We start from the raw sequence: 16,445 nt of genomic DNA, 5'->3' as shown, positions 1-16,445 counted from the left end.
CTCTACTAGTGAACCAGGCAGTCTCTGCTCCTTTGCACTACAAACAAATGTTAACATTGTGACCAGCAGACCTCTGCTCTCAAGACCAAGAGCCTTTTGATTTATGTAACCTCTCCACTGTGAAATGCCCATGACACAGACCTAAAAAACAACTCCAGATCTTTCCACTGATAAACGGTTCCAGCTCACTTCTCATTAATCCCTTTACACCACCAAGGCCTAACAGGGACAGGATGCGGCCATGTGTTCTCTCCAGCATGCTTTCAACTCCAAGCACCCTCAACGAAAGGAGTGCTCTTGTGCTAACTAGTTCACAGAGCCAAGGAATCCAGTTTCAGAAATCCAGATAGCAAAGAGAGGGTAAACAAGGCTGCATTGTGCATAGACTAGTAACTGTTTGCTTTTCTTGCCAATTGCTCCCCAGCCCTTCCTCTCCACTCTGTCCTGAGGTTCCCAAGTGACATGCACAGAAGTGCTGGCCCGTCAGCAGCAGGCCTTTCTGCACTGAGGTGAGGCGCCAGTCAACATTTCAAAAGGCAACTGAACTCTGCAATGTTGTCTCCCAATTCCAAGTACATAGGTTACTTAACCATCTCATCTCCTAACACAATCAGCAGGACATCCATTTTTAAGCATATTTCAGCTAAGCAAATGTTCAATTTTAAACACCCACCCTCAATAAAACACTAGCCCTGTGGGGAGGCAGAACACAATTCAGTTCATCAGTAGAAAACACTCTTAGCCTAAGACAGCAAACAGTCCCCCCATCCCTGCCCAGCCCAGCAACCCAACGTCCCAAGCTCCCAGCCTACTCTAGCCTGATGCCAACCCCAGGCAGGGTACAAGGTAAAGGCAGTTTTCCAGCTCAGACTGCCTCCTCCCCAGACCCATGAGCCTATCTTCAGGGTTTGTTTCTTTCACTGCAGTAAGACAAGAAGCCTGTAGCTGCTGCCCTGTGTGAGACCCTCAGTCACCCTAAAGGGTGTAAATGAGCACGGCTCTGCGCGGAGCCCACCTGACCAGACGCTGCTAATGCCTCCAAAGAACTGTGTGGCTCTGGCCCTGCCATGCTGCACTGGAAACCACTACGGCTGCATGCAGCCTTGCCCATAGAGGAGGATGTCAGAGTGAAGACGGCTTCGTACATCCAACCGCGAACTGGTCACAACAAAGCACTTTAATATGGCAGAGCACCAAACAGCAAGGTAGTTGAGCAAACAGTTATGGATCTGGAAGATTACTCACAACACAGGGCTATTATAAGATTTTAAAAGGCACGTTATAAATATTATAGATTGTTTCATCAAACCATACAAATTTATATACGAAAGTATGCATTTTCTTTCAGACTGAGATGATCTATAACGAACCAGTAACTGTCTCTCTAGGTGACAGATTGCTTGTGACTGTTCTTCATCTTTGCGTGTTCTTCTATGTTCTGCTTGCTCTATAGTGAACACATTTTACTGAGAACAATCATGGATATGGATCCCCTTATTTTTATGTTTTAATAATAAGTGACATTCAACAACAGGAGTCACTGTGCACTTACTCCTCATGTAGGATCTCTGTCCTTAATGTGCTGTACACTGAGGCTTAATGCTATAACGAGTACTCAAACAGTATATTTCACTTTGTGTTTCTATGGGGGTGCAAACGATTGAAATCTTTACTTAATGTACACTAAACTGATCTTCTGTTAAAAAAAAAAAAAAAAAGAAATTATCAACTCCCAACTTGACTCTCACTGGGATTAAACATGACAATAGGTCTGATCTGATTTCATCATCATTTAAAAAAAATCATCTATTATTTTTCACTTTATGTTTCTGTGTGGGAACAAACTGTTGAAATCCTTACTCAAGGTATACTAAGCTGATCTTCTGTATATTAAGATAATCGAAAATGAATCTTGATGTGAATGGAAGGGGAGAGGGAGTGGGAAAGGGGAGGGTTGTGGGTGGGAGGGACGGTATGGGGGGGAAAGCCATTGTAACCCATGAGTCGTACTTTGGAAATTTATATTCATTAAATAAAAGATAAAAAAAAAAAAAAGAAAGGAAAAAAAATAATAAGTGACATTATTATGGGTTAATTTTTTGGTAATACTAAAAAGTATATGATCAACAGTTCTCCTGAAACCCTACCTCCCATGTGCCACCCCAACACCACATGTACCCTACCCCAAGATGTTGGTTTTTCTTGATTCCTTCCAGAACTTCTTGAAACAAAGAGGAAAAAACTTCAGTATGCGTATGTGTGTGTGTGTGTGTGTGTGTGTGTGTCTGTGTGTGAGTTAGAGAGGGAGGGAGGGAGGAAGAGAGAGTTGAAACAAATATAATCAGTGGAGTGAAAATCAACAGGCTATTATAAAATTTTGATAGAATAAATTTGAGGACTATAAAGATGAGACAGTAATGACAGTATTCTACGACATTCATCTTTCTTAGTCATAACTTGAATTCCCCTTTTAGGACTAGTCTCATACATCTTTGCCCTCTAATTCATACCCTATTAACCTATGAAGACAGCACATTACACATAAAAGAAACATGAAATCATTCCAGTAGGAACAAAAGACCAGGATGTGGCTTCCAAGCAGGCACTCAGTCTCTTTCTACCTGTAACAGCTTCTAAAGTCTGTGCTCCCTAAGATGACCTGAAACTCAGATAACGCATCAAACACATTTTAAAGTGAGATTTAGGAGCTGGGGAGTTCTGGGGGCTGTTCTTCTGGGGGAAGGTCTAAGTTCATGTTTGCATATTCTCAAGTCTGTTTTCTTTCATCTCCTCCACATTCCAAGAGCAGGGACTGGAAAGCTCTGAGCCCAGAGACAGGCACTGATAGTGCTTTCCTTGAACCAGAGTCTATAGGAGTGGAGTGTAAATTACACTCGAAGATAAAGGGACAGCACGCAGACACAGATCACACAGATCTGGGTGCTTAGTGAGAAACCAGTATGGTTCTCTTCCTTCACTGGGTCATTAAAAGGAAACAAATTCCCCCTAGTTTCCTACTTTTAAAGTTTAGCTGATAAACTTAGATATCAATGGATACATAAAGCCACATTTTTCCACCCTGTTGAGCTGGGTATCAAAGAACAATTATTTACTGCTGTGTCTTAAAATATAGAATCACAAACACAACAGACTAACCAATCACCAAGGAAGCTTCCAAAATACTACCAAGCATTCATCCTGGTCCCAGACCCTGCAGCCAGTGTGCACACAGCTCTCCAGCGACTCCCACCTGCCCCACCCCCCAACAGGACTCTCCTACAGAAACCCACAGCTCCTCTAGCTCAAGGAGCAAACAGCTCAAAGCAGAGAAATGGGAACCATCTTTCGAAACAATCTCCTCTGCAAGAAATACTTCTGTGAGTGATGGCTTATGCTCTGCATTGAAGAGTTATTCTAAAACAGAATTTAACAATTTAAGTAATTGTGCTAAGAAAACAGAGGACCACTATGCTGTATTGTTGCAATCTAACTGAAAACTAGTCTAGACTCCATTATAAAGTCTTCTAGAGGGATTATTTCTGAGGGGTTTACTCCCCATTGTTTTTAACAGAACGCTTGGTGGCATCCATTCAATATTTTTGTGGTACTTAAGGTTCATTCTTGGTTTTTGGTGTCAATCGACAACCAAAACTACTGTAAAGCCTAATTCTCGGCCGGCGTCGCGGCTCACTGGGCTAATCCTCCACCTACCGGCGCCGGCACACCGGGTTCTAGTTCCGGTCGGGGCGCCGGATTCTGTCCCGGTTGCCCCTCTTCCAGGCCAGCTCTCTGCTGTAGCCAGGGAGTGCAGTGGAGGATGGCCCAAGTGCTTGGGCCCTGCACCCCATGGGAGACCAGGAGAAGTACCTGGCTCCTGCCATCGGATCAGCGCGGTGCACCGGCCGCAGCACACCGGCCGAGCGGCCATTGGAGCGTGAACCAACGGCAAAAAAGGAAGACCTTTCTCTCTGTCTCTCTCACTGTCCACTCTGTCAAAAAAAAAAAAAAAAAAAAAAAAGCCTAATTCTCCAAAGTAGAAAGAACACCACTCTCAGAACCAGAACACGGATTCAGGTCTAACCCAGAAACTCCAGAAGTCTCACAGACGCTCCTCTGAGCATCCACCTAGACACCCTACAACTGTCAAACACAGAAACAACGAAATCTATGTATATCTTAAAACACAAATTATGGAGAATGTATTTCTAATGTAGCACTTTCTAATACAATAAATATTAGTTGAAACAAAGCATTGTGTAGACAAAAGGAAATGTACTGTTACTCTCATATGCTGATAATGGAATTTAATTTGGCAACAGCATCAACAAATTTAGGTCTTTCTTCCACTCTGACCTGAAAATGCCATTCCTCAGAGTGTATACCTATTTATTTGAGAGAAAAAGTGAGAGAGAGCATGCTCCCATCTGCTGCACAGGATCTTACAACTTGAGTGGCTGAGTTACCACCCCTGCCTCCCAGGGTTCACATCAGTAGGAAGCTAGCAAGAGCTAGTGGGAAATTGAACCTAGGTACTCCAATGTGGGATTCCAGCAGCATAACCAGCACTTTAGCCAACAGGCCAAACCCACCTCTCCTTACAATACAGTTTAAGAAAATAAGAGGGGCCGGCGCTGTGGCGCAGCAGGTTAACGCCCTGGCCTGAAGCACTGGCATCCCATATGGGCACCGGTTCTAGTCCCAGCTGCTCCTCTTCACAGCTCTCTGCTGTGGCCTGGGAAAGCAGTAGAAGATGGCCCAAGTCCTTGGGACCCTGCATCCACATGGGAGACCCGGAAGAAGCTCTTGACTCCTGGATTGGTGCGTTTCCGGCCATTGCGACCAGCTAGGGAGTGAAGCAGTGGATGGAAGACCTCTCTCCCTCCCTCTCTCTCTGCCTCTCCTCTCTCTGTGTAACTCTGACTTTCAAATAAATAAATTAATTAAAAAAAAAAGAAAATAGAAAAAAATCTAAAATACTGACAAAGATTTACAGAAACAACCAACCTCAGACTATTAGCCACAAATTATAAACAATCGTTACGGGCAGCAAGAACACCAGTTTTCCTGGAAAATTCAGCAAGGCATATTTTTAGATTTAATCCTTCAACATTTCACAGTTTCTTCCTGTTCAGCAAATACATGTGTTACGTACACATATATACAGTTATCATGTTATTTATTTCTACATATTTTTCACTCCCCATTACCATTTTGAACGCTATTGGTTTTGTTAATTCTCAGTTAAACCCCAGTATAAAGTCTAATCACCTGCCAACACTGATAAATGTTTCTTCTCTTTTCTAACCTTTCCAACTCTTTCCTCCATAACTGCCTTTGCTGCCCCATCTATTACAAAGCAGTAGGAATAGAGGGCATCATCGTCTCTAGGAGGAATTCTGTACTTTCCTGTATTACTCTTGGGATGTCTTATTTAAAAAAATTATCAGAATTCCACATAGGACAAGAACAGAGCCACTGGGCAACCACCAGGTCTGCTCTCCAGTTTGTCTACCTGTTTACAGAGCACCTTCTGTTCCCCTACTCCCAACCCCAGGTGGCCACACCTTCTAAACTTTGGCTAGACTGCACAAAAAAAAAAAAAAAGTCAATGCTATACAAGCCAAAGTCCTCTAGGTTTATTAGGTTTATTTATCCAAGGCATTCTGAAGCTAGACATTCAAAAGCACCCACACACAAAGAAGAAACACAAGAATTTTAGAATATTACTGGCTTAATCTCCAACGAGTGAAAGTCAGAAAATCAAGCTGACAACTCACCAGGTATTCCTAGAGCACCTGGAATACCTGATTTCTAAAACTAGAACAACAAAAACTGCCTGTTCTCTTAGCTCAGTGACCCTGGGTTTGCTATGGAGGGGATCTTTTATTGCAGCCTCCAGATATGCACTTAGAAAATATTTACCCAACATCACACTGCACAATTAAATGTACTCCAGCCCTCAGTTTTGGATATACCATCTCCTTCTCCTATGTGTGTCATCTTTAAACTAAAGGTCATTAGCTTCAACTAATCAACCTACTCATCTTACTTTCTTTTGTGGCAAAGATTTCTATATCAATCTTTTTTAATTATTATCGCTTTACCTAAGTGTAAGATAAATCAATCACAGCACAAATGAAAGGTTAAACCATTCAGAGTTAGAACATACCACATCGACGCACATTTCATTAACAGCAAGTCACAAGGCAAGCCTATCATGGTAATAAAAAGTACAATTCTTTTTTTTTTTTTTTTTTTTTTTTGATAGGCAGAGTGGACAGTGAGAGAGAGAGACAGAGAGAAAGGTCTTCCTTTGCTGTTGGTTCACCCTCCAATGGCCACCGCGGCCGGCGCACCACGCTGATCCGAAGGCAGGAGCCAGGTGCTTCTCCTGGTCTCCCATGGGGTGCAGGGCCCAAGCACTAGGGCCATCCTCCACTGCACTCCCGGGCCATAGCAGAGAGCTGGCCTGGAAGAGGGGCAACCGGGACAGAATCCGGCGCCCCGACCGGGACTAGAACCCGGTGTGCCGGCGCCGCAAGGCAGAGGATTAGCCTATTGAGCCACGGCACCAGCCAAAAAGTACAATTCTACTACAGCAAATGCAAGAAATAATACCACAATATACCACACATGATGAATTCTATCAACTGGTATTGAACCATCCTTGTATTCTAAAAGTAGACTTTATCTGACCATGATGTATTCTTCACACTTTCAAATTGAGAGGGAGAGAGGGGGAGAGAAAGACAGAGTTTGAGAGCAAGGGCAAGCGAGAGCAAGCTCCCCTCTGCTAGTTTACTCCTTCAAGTGCCCACAACAGCAGAGACTGGGCTGATCCAAAGCTGTGAGCCAGGAACTCAATCCAGGTCTCTTACATGGCTTGTTCCCCTCCCAAGGTCCACACCAGCAGGAAGCTGGAGTTTGGGAATCAGAGCCAGGTATCAAACCATGGTAGTCTGGTATGTCTGGTACAGGACATGGGTGTCAAACCAGAGTCTTAACCACCAGGCTAAACACCCACCCCTCTTTATACTTTTAATAGACTGCTGAATACAGTGTCTTAAAGTTTGTTTTTACTTTCTCTTTAAAGTATTTATTAGAAATACTACTTGTGTTTCCTTTTTTCTGAAAGAATAATATACAGTGTTATGTTATACAAGACACCTACTCTCTAGATAACCCACTTTTAAGAACATTACTGGGCCAGCTAACATTCAAAGGTCTAAGCATGACTTTTCAAACTTCATCAAAGGTTACAAATATATGGGTCAGAAAGCTGAATTCTGTTCTGACAAATGCACTGTTTGGCCAACATTATCTCCTTTTTCTATGTACAGTAAAATGATCACACTCACAGAAAGTCATGAAGACATTAGCAAGAGGTCAGTGACCCCTTTCTCTGCCATCCTCCAGTGCTTGTATCTTAAACCCCTACAGGACTACAGTGAAATCAGAAAGTGACGTGGGTCCAATATGTCAACTTTTTTTTTTTTGGACACCAGGTGGGCTTTATTTGCAGTCAGTGGAAGGTGGTTCTGGGAACAGTTACAGGCGACACTTGCACACTGCTGATGAACTCTCTCCCTCCTGTGCTTGGGTCAGCACCAGCAGGCAGAGCGGCCTCCCAGCGCTACCAGGTCAGTGGTCCCGCGCCACTCGGGAAAACACGCCTTCCGGCTCCTGGCCGTCCCCCAGGGCCGCAGCGAGTCCTTCTTGTCACCTCCTCTCTGCCAAGGCCGCCAGGGACTTAAAAGTCTTGGGTTCGTGGATGGCCAGGTCTGCAAGCACCTTCCTGTTGAGCTCCACCTGGCACTTAATTAAATTGGAAACGAATGCTGGGTACTTCAGGCCGTGTTCCTGGGAGGCAGCTGTAATTCGGTTAATCCAGAGGGTCCGCATGGTCCTCTTCTTCAGCCTGCGGGCCTGCGTGCATTTCACGAAGGCCCTGGTCACGGCCCGGACGGCCAGCCGGTAGCAGCGGTTCTTCCTACCCCGGAAGTGCCGGGCGTGCTTCAGCACCTCCTGCACCCGCCAGTAGCGGTCGGTGAGCCGGTTCCGCAGCCACAGCTGCGCCGTGAGGAAAACCATGGCGCCCCCGGGACCCCGCGGCTCACAGCTCGCGCCGCTCCGCCGCCATGCCGCCCGCCGCGGAAGCGGGGCTCGCGAGCGCTCAATATGTCAACTTTGTCACTCATCACACGTTTACGTTTCTGTGGTGGCCTCACAATCACAGAAATACTCCATTCTCAGAGGTCTCTCACCAGCCAGCCCTCCACCTCCAGCAGCCCTCACCCACGGCAACCGTTTCTCCAATTCCCATCTCTACAAATGGGTCATTTCTAGAGTATCAATGGACTCGTGTGCTGTGTAACCTATTGATACCGGGGTTTTTTGCACTCAGCATAATGCCCTTGAAATCCATCCAGGCTGCGTATGTGTCAACAGTCTCTTTCTACTGCTGTGTGGTATTACTGGTGCAGTTATGACACTATTTAGTCATTCACCTACTGTAGGACAGTTTGGTTGTTTCCCTTTTATTGTCTTGCCATAAATAAAGCTGTCATGAACAACAGTGCACAGGTTTCTGTGTGGAAGTAAGACTTGAATCCTCTGGGATAAATGGCCCAGTGTGCACTTGCTGAGTCATATACTAAGCAGAGGTTTACTTTATAATAAACTGCCACAATGTTTTCCAGAGTGGCTGCGCCATTTTACATCCCCATCAGTGACGTCTGAGAGATCCAGTTTCTCTATATCCTTACCAGAATTTGGAGCTGTCACTACTTTTTATTTTAGTTGTGCCAACAGATGCATAATGAAGATGTTTTATCAACATCAAAATTGCATTTCCCTGATGCTAGTGATGTTTACCAGCCTTTAGCATGTTTACTGCCACCTGTATACCCTCTGGGATGTAATGTCTCCTTGTGTGGTCTTTGTTCACTTCATGATCAGATGGCTTGCTCTCTACCACCTAAGCACGTGTGGCTAGGAGTTTATAAACGCTGCGTATGAGTTCCTGTCAAACAAGCAGGACACAAACACTTTCCCCTAATGGGCAGTGTGGCTTCTCATCCTAACAGGGTCTTTCCCATAGTGCAAGTTTTTAATTTTATGGAGTCCATTTGATCAATGTTTTTAAAATGGGTCTAAGAACTCTTTATGTTCATGAATGATTCTGAACTGTAGCTCCCAGAGATTTTCTGTGCCCTTTTCTCTAAGCCTTACATTCCCTATTTATGCCCATTATCTACTTTGAGTTCATTAAAATGGGACAAGGTAAAGCCTCAGCTCATTTTTCTGCCTAGAGCTATCCCACTGCTGCAGCTCCATTATTGAGGCTCTTCTTCCACTGAGTTACTTGGACACCTCTGTGAAAAATCAGCGGCCACCTGTGCATCTGGCTATTTCTGAGTTCAGTGCTCCATTCCAGAGATCTGTGTGTCAATTTCTCTGCCAACACCACACAGTCTTGACTAGGGCAGCTATACAGTCAGTCCTGAAAATCAGTGGAGGAATTCTTCCCACTTCATTCCTACTTTTCAAAACAATTTTCTCTATGCTGATTTGTGCCTTTTCATATAAGTTTTAGAATAATTTTACCTGTATCTATACTACAGAAGGTTTTGTGGAATTCGGAGATAAACTGTGTTAAAGCTGCCCGCTGATGTGGGAGAAGCTGTCTCTACTTTGTTCAGAATCCACTCAACACAGACTTCTGTGTCTCCACGTATTTATATCTTCTTTAAATTCACCTATCAGTCACACTATTTTTTAAAACAAATTTGATGACTTTTTAAAAAGTACAATCCTTAACCTAAAAATCCAGATTTCAGCTTTTCTTGAAACATAAGATAAGCCAGCAGTGGTTGTAGCAGCCCTCCTCGACAAGCGCCTGAAGCTCGGTGGCAGCTGCCCCTCTCCCTGCTTTGCTGAGCAAGGTGATGTGCCTGTCAGAGCACCAGTCCCTCCACTACCCTTCTGCACCTCTGACAGACTGTCACAAGTCCACTACAATCTGTCATCATGCTTTGTTTCTCCATACCTATCGCTACCCAAAAACAGGAAAGCAAAACATCGAACATGCAGCATGATTCGAAAGGGACAGAGATTTCTTCTTGGACAGATTTCCTTCCCTTGTTTTGCTCTGTCTGGTCCAGGTAAACAATTTAAAAATTAAAACTCTCCCTTCAAAATGAATCAAACACGTTCTCCAGCAAATCAGTATAGCAAATTCTCCAACTACTCACTATCTACAGAATTCCTTATTGCCCTGCTAGAGATGAGACTACTTCCACGCTAGAAAGTTCTGCTGCACAAGAAAACCACCCAGAATTGTTATTTTTTAAAACAATTGATATTAGCAGTGCTGTTGTCACAACACAACTGTATTGTGCATGCTGTCATATTTTTATTTTTTATTTTTTGACAGGCAGAGTGGACAGTGAGAGAGAGAGACAGAGAGAAAGGTCTTCCTTTGCCGTTAGTTCACCCTCCAATGGCCGCTGTGGCCAGCGCGCTGCGGCCGGCGCACCGCATTGACCCGATGGCAGGAGCCAGGTACTTCTCCTGGTCTCCCATGGGGTGCAGGGCCCAAGCACTTGGGCCATCCTCCACTGCACTCCCTGGCCACAGCAGAGAGCTGGCCTGGAAGAGGGGCAACCGGGACAGAATCCGGCGCCCCGACCGGGACTAGAACCCGGTGTGCCAGCGCCGCAAGGCAAAGGATAAGGATTAGCCTAGTGAGCCGCAGCGCCGGCCGCTGTCATATTTTTAAAAATTTTTATTTATGGGGCTGGTGCCATAGCATGGTAGGTTAAGCCTCTGCCTGCAACGTCAGCATCCCATATGGGTGCTGGTCTGAGTCCCAGCTGCTCCACTTATTTTTGTTTCTTTAATAATGTGAGGCTTTTTTAAAAGAAAAATTATTTATTTATTGTGAAAGCTACAGAGAGTTACAGACAGAGAATGGGGAGACAGAGAGAAGGGTCTTCTATCTGCTGGTTCACTACCCAAATGGCCACAGCTGGGCTGGTCCAAAGCCAGGAGCCAGGAGCTTCTTCTGGATCTTGCATGTGGGTGCAGGGGCTTAAGGACTTGGGCCATCTTCCACTGCTTTCCCAGGCCATAGTAGAGAGCTGGATTGGAAGTGGAGCAGCCAGGACTCGAACCAGTGCCCATATGGGATGCTGGCACCACATGCAGAGGCTTTAACTTACTTTGCCATAGCATTAGCCTCTGCTCCACTTCTGATCAGCTCTCTGCTATGGCCTGGGAAAGCAGTGGAAGATGACCCAAGTGCTTGGGCCCCTGCACCCACAACGGGAGACTCGAAGAAGCCCTTGGCTCCAGGCTTCAGACTGGCCCAGCTCTGGTCGTTGTGGTCATTTAGGGAGTGAACCAGCAGATAGAATTTCTCTGTATCTCCCTTTCTCTGTAACTCTGTTGAACAAATCAATAAAAAATTGTTTTTCATTTATTTGAAAGGCAAAGCAGGGGGAAGAGAGAGAGAGACAGACAGACAGACAAAGAGAAATCTTCTGTCTACTGGTGCACTCCTCAAATGCCCACAACAGAAGCTGGACCAGGACGAAGCCAGGAGACCAAGCACCACAGGTCTCCCACATAGGCACAAAGACCCAACCACTTGAGCCATCACCTGCTCCCTCACGGGTGTACAATAGCAGCAAGCTGGATCGGAAGCACAGCGACCACTCAATGCCCAGAATCCAAGTGTGAAGCAAGTGTCCCAAGCAGTGGCTTAACTGCTTCACCACAGGTCCACCCCCAAGTTATTGTTTTTATGACAGAAAAGAATGCCCTAAATTCTTAATAAAAAAAATTTTATAGTCATGTGAGATTTAATAACAAAGTTGCACCAACAGTATAAAAGAGATTATAAAGGTTTGAAAATATTAATTAATGCCATAAAGACTAATAGAGAAAAACAGATAAATTAATACAATTATCAGTTTTCCTTTAAGCTACAGGTTATTCACTTGCTGAAGCAGGCGGGCTTCAGGGCTACCTGAAAAATGCAGACCAAGCGTCATTTCCAAGTGCATTTTTCTGGGGAGAAAGTCTGTATGATGATTTCATCACCACAGTTCAAGGTTTAAGATCATCACTGGACTATATAAAATGACATACAGGGGCCAGCGGGTAAAGCTGCCGCCTCCAGTGCCAGCATCCCATATGGGCACTGGTTCCAGTCCCAGCTGCTTCACTTCTGATCCAGCTCTCTGCTGTGGCCTGGGAAAGCAGTAGAAGATGGCCCAAGTCCTTGGGCCCCTGCACCCACATGGGAGACCCGAAGCTCCTGGCTCCTGCCTTCGGATCAGCACAGCTCTGGCCATCGCGGCCATCTGGGGAGTGAACCAGAGGATGGAACGCCTCTCTCTCTCTCTCTCTGCCTTTCAAATAAATAATTTTTTTAAAAAATATGACATATAAAATGACTTATATAATAATATATTAAGTTTAGGTTTTTTTATTTGACAGGTAGTGATACAGACAGTGAGAAAGAGAGACAGAGAGAAAGGTCTTTCTTCTGCTGAGTCACTCCCCCAAATAGCCATTACGGCCGGCGCTGTGCCGATCCGAAGCCAGGAGCCAGGTGCTCCCTCCTGGTCTCCCATGCGGGTGCAGGGCCCAAGCACTTGGGCCATCCTCCCGTGCACTCCCGGGCCACAGCAGAGAGCTGGCCTGGAAGAGGAGCAACCAGGACTAGAACCCGGCGCCCATATGGGATGTCGGCGCCGCAGGTGGAGGATTAACCAAGTGAGTCACGGTGCCGGCCCCAAGTTTAGATTTTAAAAGAAAGGACGGTACAGTATTCTAAGGTCCATTAAATAACGAGGGTGAGGATAAGTTTACCAGAACAATACTGGTTTATGCCTATATTCCATCTCTTCACTCAGTAAAGTTCCCCTTTCACTCTTTTTTTTTTTTTTTTTTTTGACAGGCAGAGTGGACAGTGAGAGAGAGAGAGAGAGACAGAGAGAAAGGTCTTCCTTTACCAAGTTGGTTCACCCCTCAATGGCCGCTGTGGCTGGCACGCCTCGGCCAGTGCACTGTGCTGATCCAAAGCCAGGAGCCAGGTGCTTCCTCCTGGTATCCCATGCGGGTGCAGGGCCCAAGGACCTGGGCCATCCTCCACTGCACTCCCTGGCCACAACAGAGAGCTGGCCTGGAAGAAGGGCAACCGGAACAGAATCCGGTGCCCCAACTGGGACCAGAACCTGGGGTGCCGGTGCCGCAGGCGGAGGATTAGCCTATTGAGCCGCGGCGCTGGCCCCTCTTTCACTCTCTAAAGTGGCTGATTCAAGAAAAAAATCAAGACGCTGAACACACCTGTAACAAGTGAATAAGAGAATGATCAACATCTCACAAAGAAAAAGCCCATGGCCATGGCTTCACTGATGAATTCTATCAAATACTGAAAGAAGAATTTACACCAGTTTCCCCAAGACCTTGCAAAAACATAGGAGTGAATGCGTCCCTAGCTCATTCTATCAGGTCAGGGTTACCTTAACATCCAAACCAGACACAGACATCACAAGAAAACTGCAGCTCAATAGTCTTTATAAAAACAGATGCCAAAATTCTCATCAAAATACTAGCGAACCAAATCAAGCAACATTATTAAAAGGATTACACGTTATTATCAAGTAGGATTTATCCCTGAAATGTTCAACATACAAAATCAAGCAATGTAACTAATATACCAAATTAACAGGATGAAGGAAATAAATCACATTATCTTCTCAACAGATACAGAAAAAGGCAACTGACAAAACCCAATACCCTTTCATAATAAAAGCCTCAACAAATTAGGAATAAGAGTCCCTCGACCTGATAAAGGACACCTTGAAATTCCCAAAAGTCGGCCAGCGCCGTGGCTCACTTGGTTAATCCTCCACCTGCGGCACCGGCATCCCATATGGGTGCCAGGTTCGAGTCCCGGTTGCTCCTCTTCCAGTCCAGCTCTCTGCTGTGGCCCAGAAAGGCAGTGGAGGATGGCCCAGGTGCTTGGGCCCCTGCACCCGCATGGGAGACGAGGAAGAGGCATCTGGCTCCTGGCTCCGGATTGGCACAGCACCGGCCATTGCAGCCATTTGAGGAGTGAACCAATGGAAGGAAGACCTTTTTCTCTGTCTCTAACTCTGCCTGTCAAAAAATTTTTTTTTTAAATTCCCAAAAGTAATATCATATTTGATGGTGAAACCCTGAACACATCTTCATAAGATCAGGGGCAGGTCAAGGATGTCATCTCTCAATACTTCTATTCAAAAATCCCATAAAAAGGAATTAAAGACATCCAAACTATAAAGAACAACTACCTCTTTTTGCTGATAACATGTCTAAAGCACACACAAACTATTAAACACTTTCAGGTAGGCTGTAGGATATGAGATTCACATTAAAGAATCAATTTTTATAAACTAACCGAATAATCTGAAAATAAAATTAGGTTAACAACTCTGTTTACAATAGCATCAATCAGTGAAATAAAATGCTTTAGTAATACATTTAATCAAGGAGGTAAAATACCTAGACTGAAACTGTAAAACACTGCCTATATGGGCGCCAGTTCAAGTCCCGGCTACTCCACTTCCATTCCAGCTCTCTGCTATGGCCTGGGAAAGCAGTAGAAGATGGCCCAAGTCCTTGGGCCCCTGCACCCACGTGGAAGACCTGGAGGAGGCTCCTGGCTTTGGATCAGCCAGGTCTGGCCACTGAAGCCACTTGGGGAATGAACCAGTAGATCTGGAAGGACACCCCCCACCCCACCAGCTTCTGCAGCTCTGTAACCCTGCCTTTCAAATAAATAAATCTTTAAAAAAAAAAAAAAAGAACACCACCACATGAAGGATATGTAGTCTCCTAGCGCTCAGCACATGCTCTGAACTTTTCCACTTCTGCACCCATACTGGAACCTCCAAAAAAGTTACTCACTGCAACTTGAGCTGAATCCATAAATCTCAGGCCAAAATAGTCGCTTTCAATAAGGTCCAGATGATACATAATCTGATCGAACAGCTCTTGTCCTTTGGCTTTTTTCTGAAACGGTGAGAAAACAAATCCATCAGTTAAATGCCTTATAAGATCAACAAGCTGAATAAAAGGTAGTTTCAAAAGTACTGTGACTTCTATGTATCTGCTTGAAGGTTATTACTTCAAATTAAGTACTTGAAGGTGTAAGAATTTGTACCAGAGAAATATTTGTCTTCAATTTTCTGAGTACCTATTTTAAGGAGCCCATTATGTAACTGAAAAGAAAACCCAAGAAAATTTGGAGCACTTCGGTACAAATCATATGGAACCAATTACACTTCAAACACTCTCAAAGTGTTCTCTCAGGATCACCAGAGTTCCCAAGATCATTCCCCCTCCCCTCTTTTTAAATTTATTCTTATTGACTTGAGAAGAGGTGGGGGAGGGGGAAAGAGCAAGCTCCCACCTACTGACTGGTAGCCAAGGTCCAGGGGTGAGCCAGAACAGAATCTAAGAGTTGGAAGCTAGATCCAGGTTGCCCACGTGGGTGGCAGGGACCCATCCACTTAAGCCGTCACCGCTGCTTCCCAAGGTTTGAGCAGGAAGCTGGAACCAGGAGCCAGAGTTGGGAATTGACCCCAAGCACACCAATGCGGGATGTGGGCGCCTCAATCACTGGCCCAAACACCTGCCCTATCCCTCCTTCTTCCCCTCCTCCACCAGGACCCTTTTAAAAGAGTCAAGAGGTCCTAAGAATCTCCTCATATACCTCAATCAAAAGCAGCATATTGCCAACACAGTGGCTGCAGAAGCGGATAAGAGTGTGCAAAGTAGCTTTTATTAAACCAGACATTAAAGAGATTTGCAAAAATGTATGCAAACAACACCACTCTAAATTCTTTGTTTTTCTGGAAAATACCGATTTCATAAAAACTTCACTCATGTCAACATATAAGGAGTACTATGTTGTTATTTTAACAGAAATTTTTAACTTTTTCCTTTTTCTTTTCTTTTTTTTTTTTTTTAAGATTTATTTGTTTCAAAGAGTTACAGAAAGCAAGAAGGAGAGACAGAGATCTTCCATCCATTGGTTCAGTCCCCAGATGGCTGAAATGACCAGGGCTGGACCAGGCTGAAGTCAAGAGCTTCATCTGAGTCTCCCACAACGGTAGCAGGAGCCCAAGTACTTGGGCCATCCTCCACTGGCAGAGAGCTGGATTGGAAATGGAGCAGCCAGGACAAGAACCGGCCCCATAGGGGATGCCATCATCACTACCCACTACACCACAAAACCAGCCCCGCACTTTTTATTTCTAACTATGTTAACCATAGACAGCTATAACTCATAGAAACAAAAACACTGTCAGGAATCTTCAATTTTCAGACAAAACCTATGCATGCCTCCCACCTACATAATCCTAAACTATGGTTTATGGTTCTTTCCC

At 44.9% G+C, this 16,445-nt stretch overlaps 2 protein-coding genes across 11 annotated transcripts in view; both read right to left on the bottom strand.

Annotated features, from left to right (window-relative positions):
- The window catches only part of EPB41L5 (erythrocyte membrane protein band 4.1 like 5), a 125,476-nt gene that overhangs the window by 83,283 nt on the left and 25,748 nt on the right, over positions 1–16,445 (bottom strand). For all 10 annotated transcript variants that reach the window (XM_089329341.1, XM_089329344.1, XM_089329345.1 and 7 more), the window contains exon 3: positions 14,962–15,066. In XM_089329341.1, coding sequence (XP_089185467.1) covers positions 14,962–15,066 — 105 coding nt within the window. The remainder of the gene's footprint in view (positions 1–14,961; positions 15,067–16,445) is intronic.
- On the bottom strand, positions 7,485–10,456 carry LOC103348739 (large ribosomal subunit protein bL20m). The gene has a single exon (XM_070071031.2). The coding sequence runs from the start codon at positions 8,089–8,091 to the stop codon at positions 7,720–7,722; it is 372 nt and encodes a 123-aa protein (XP_069927132.1). The 5' UTR covers positions 8,092–10,456; the 3' UTR covers positions 7,485–7,719.

This window comes from Oryctolagus cuniculus, chromosome 3 (assembly GCF_051225735.1).
Source record: "Oryctolagus cuniculus isolate XC-2025 breed Fujian yellow rabbit chromosome 3, ASM5122573v1, whole genome shotgun sequence".
Classification (NCBI taxonomy): domain Eukaryota; kingdom Metazoa; phylum Chordata; class Mammalia; order Lagomorpha; family Leporidae; genus Oryctolagus; species Oryctolagus cuniculus.
This window is presented reverse-complemented; position numbering and strand designations above follow the sequence as displayed.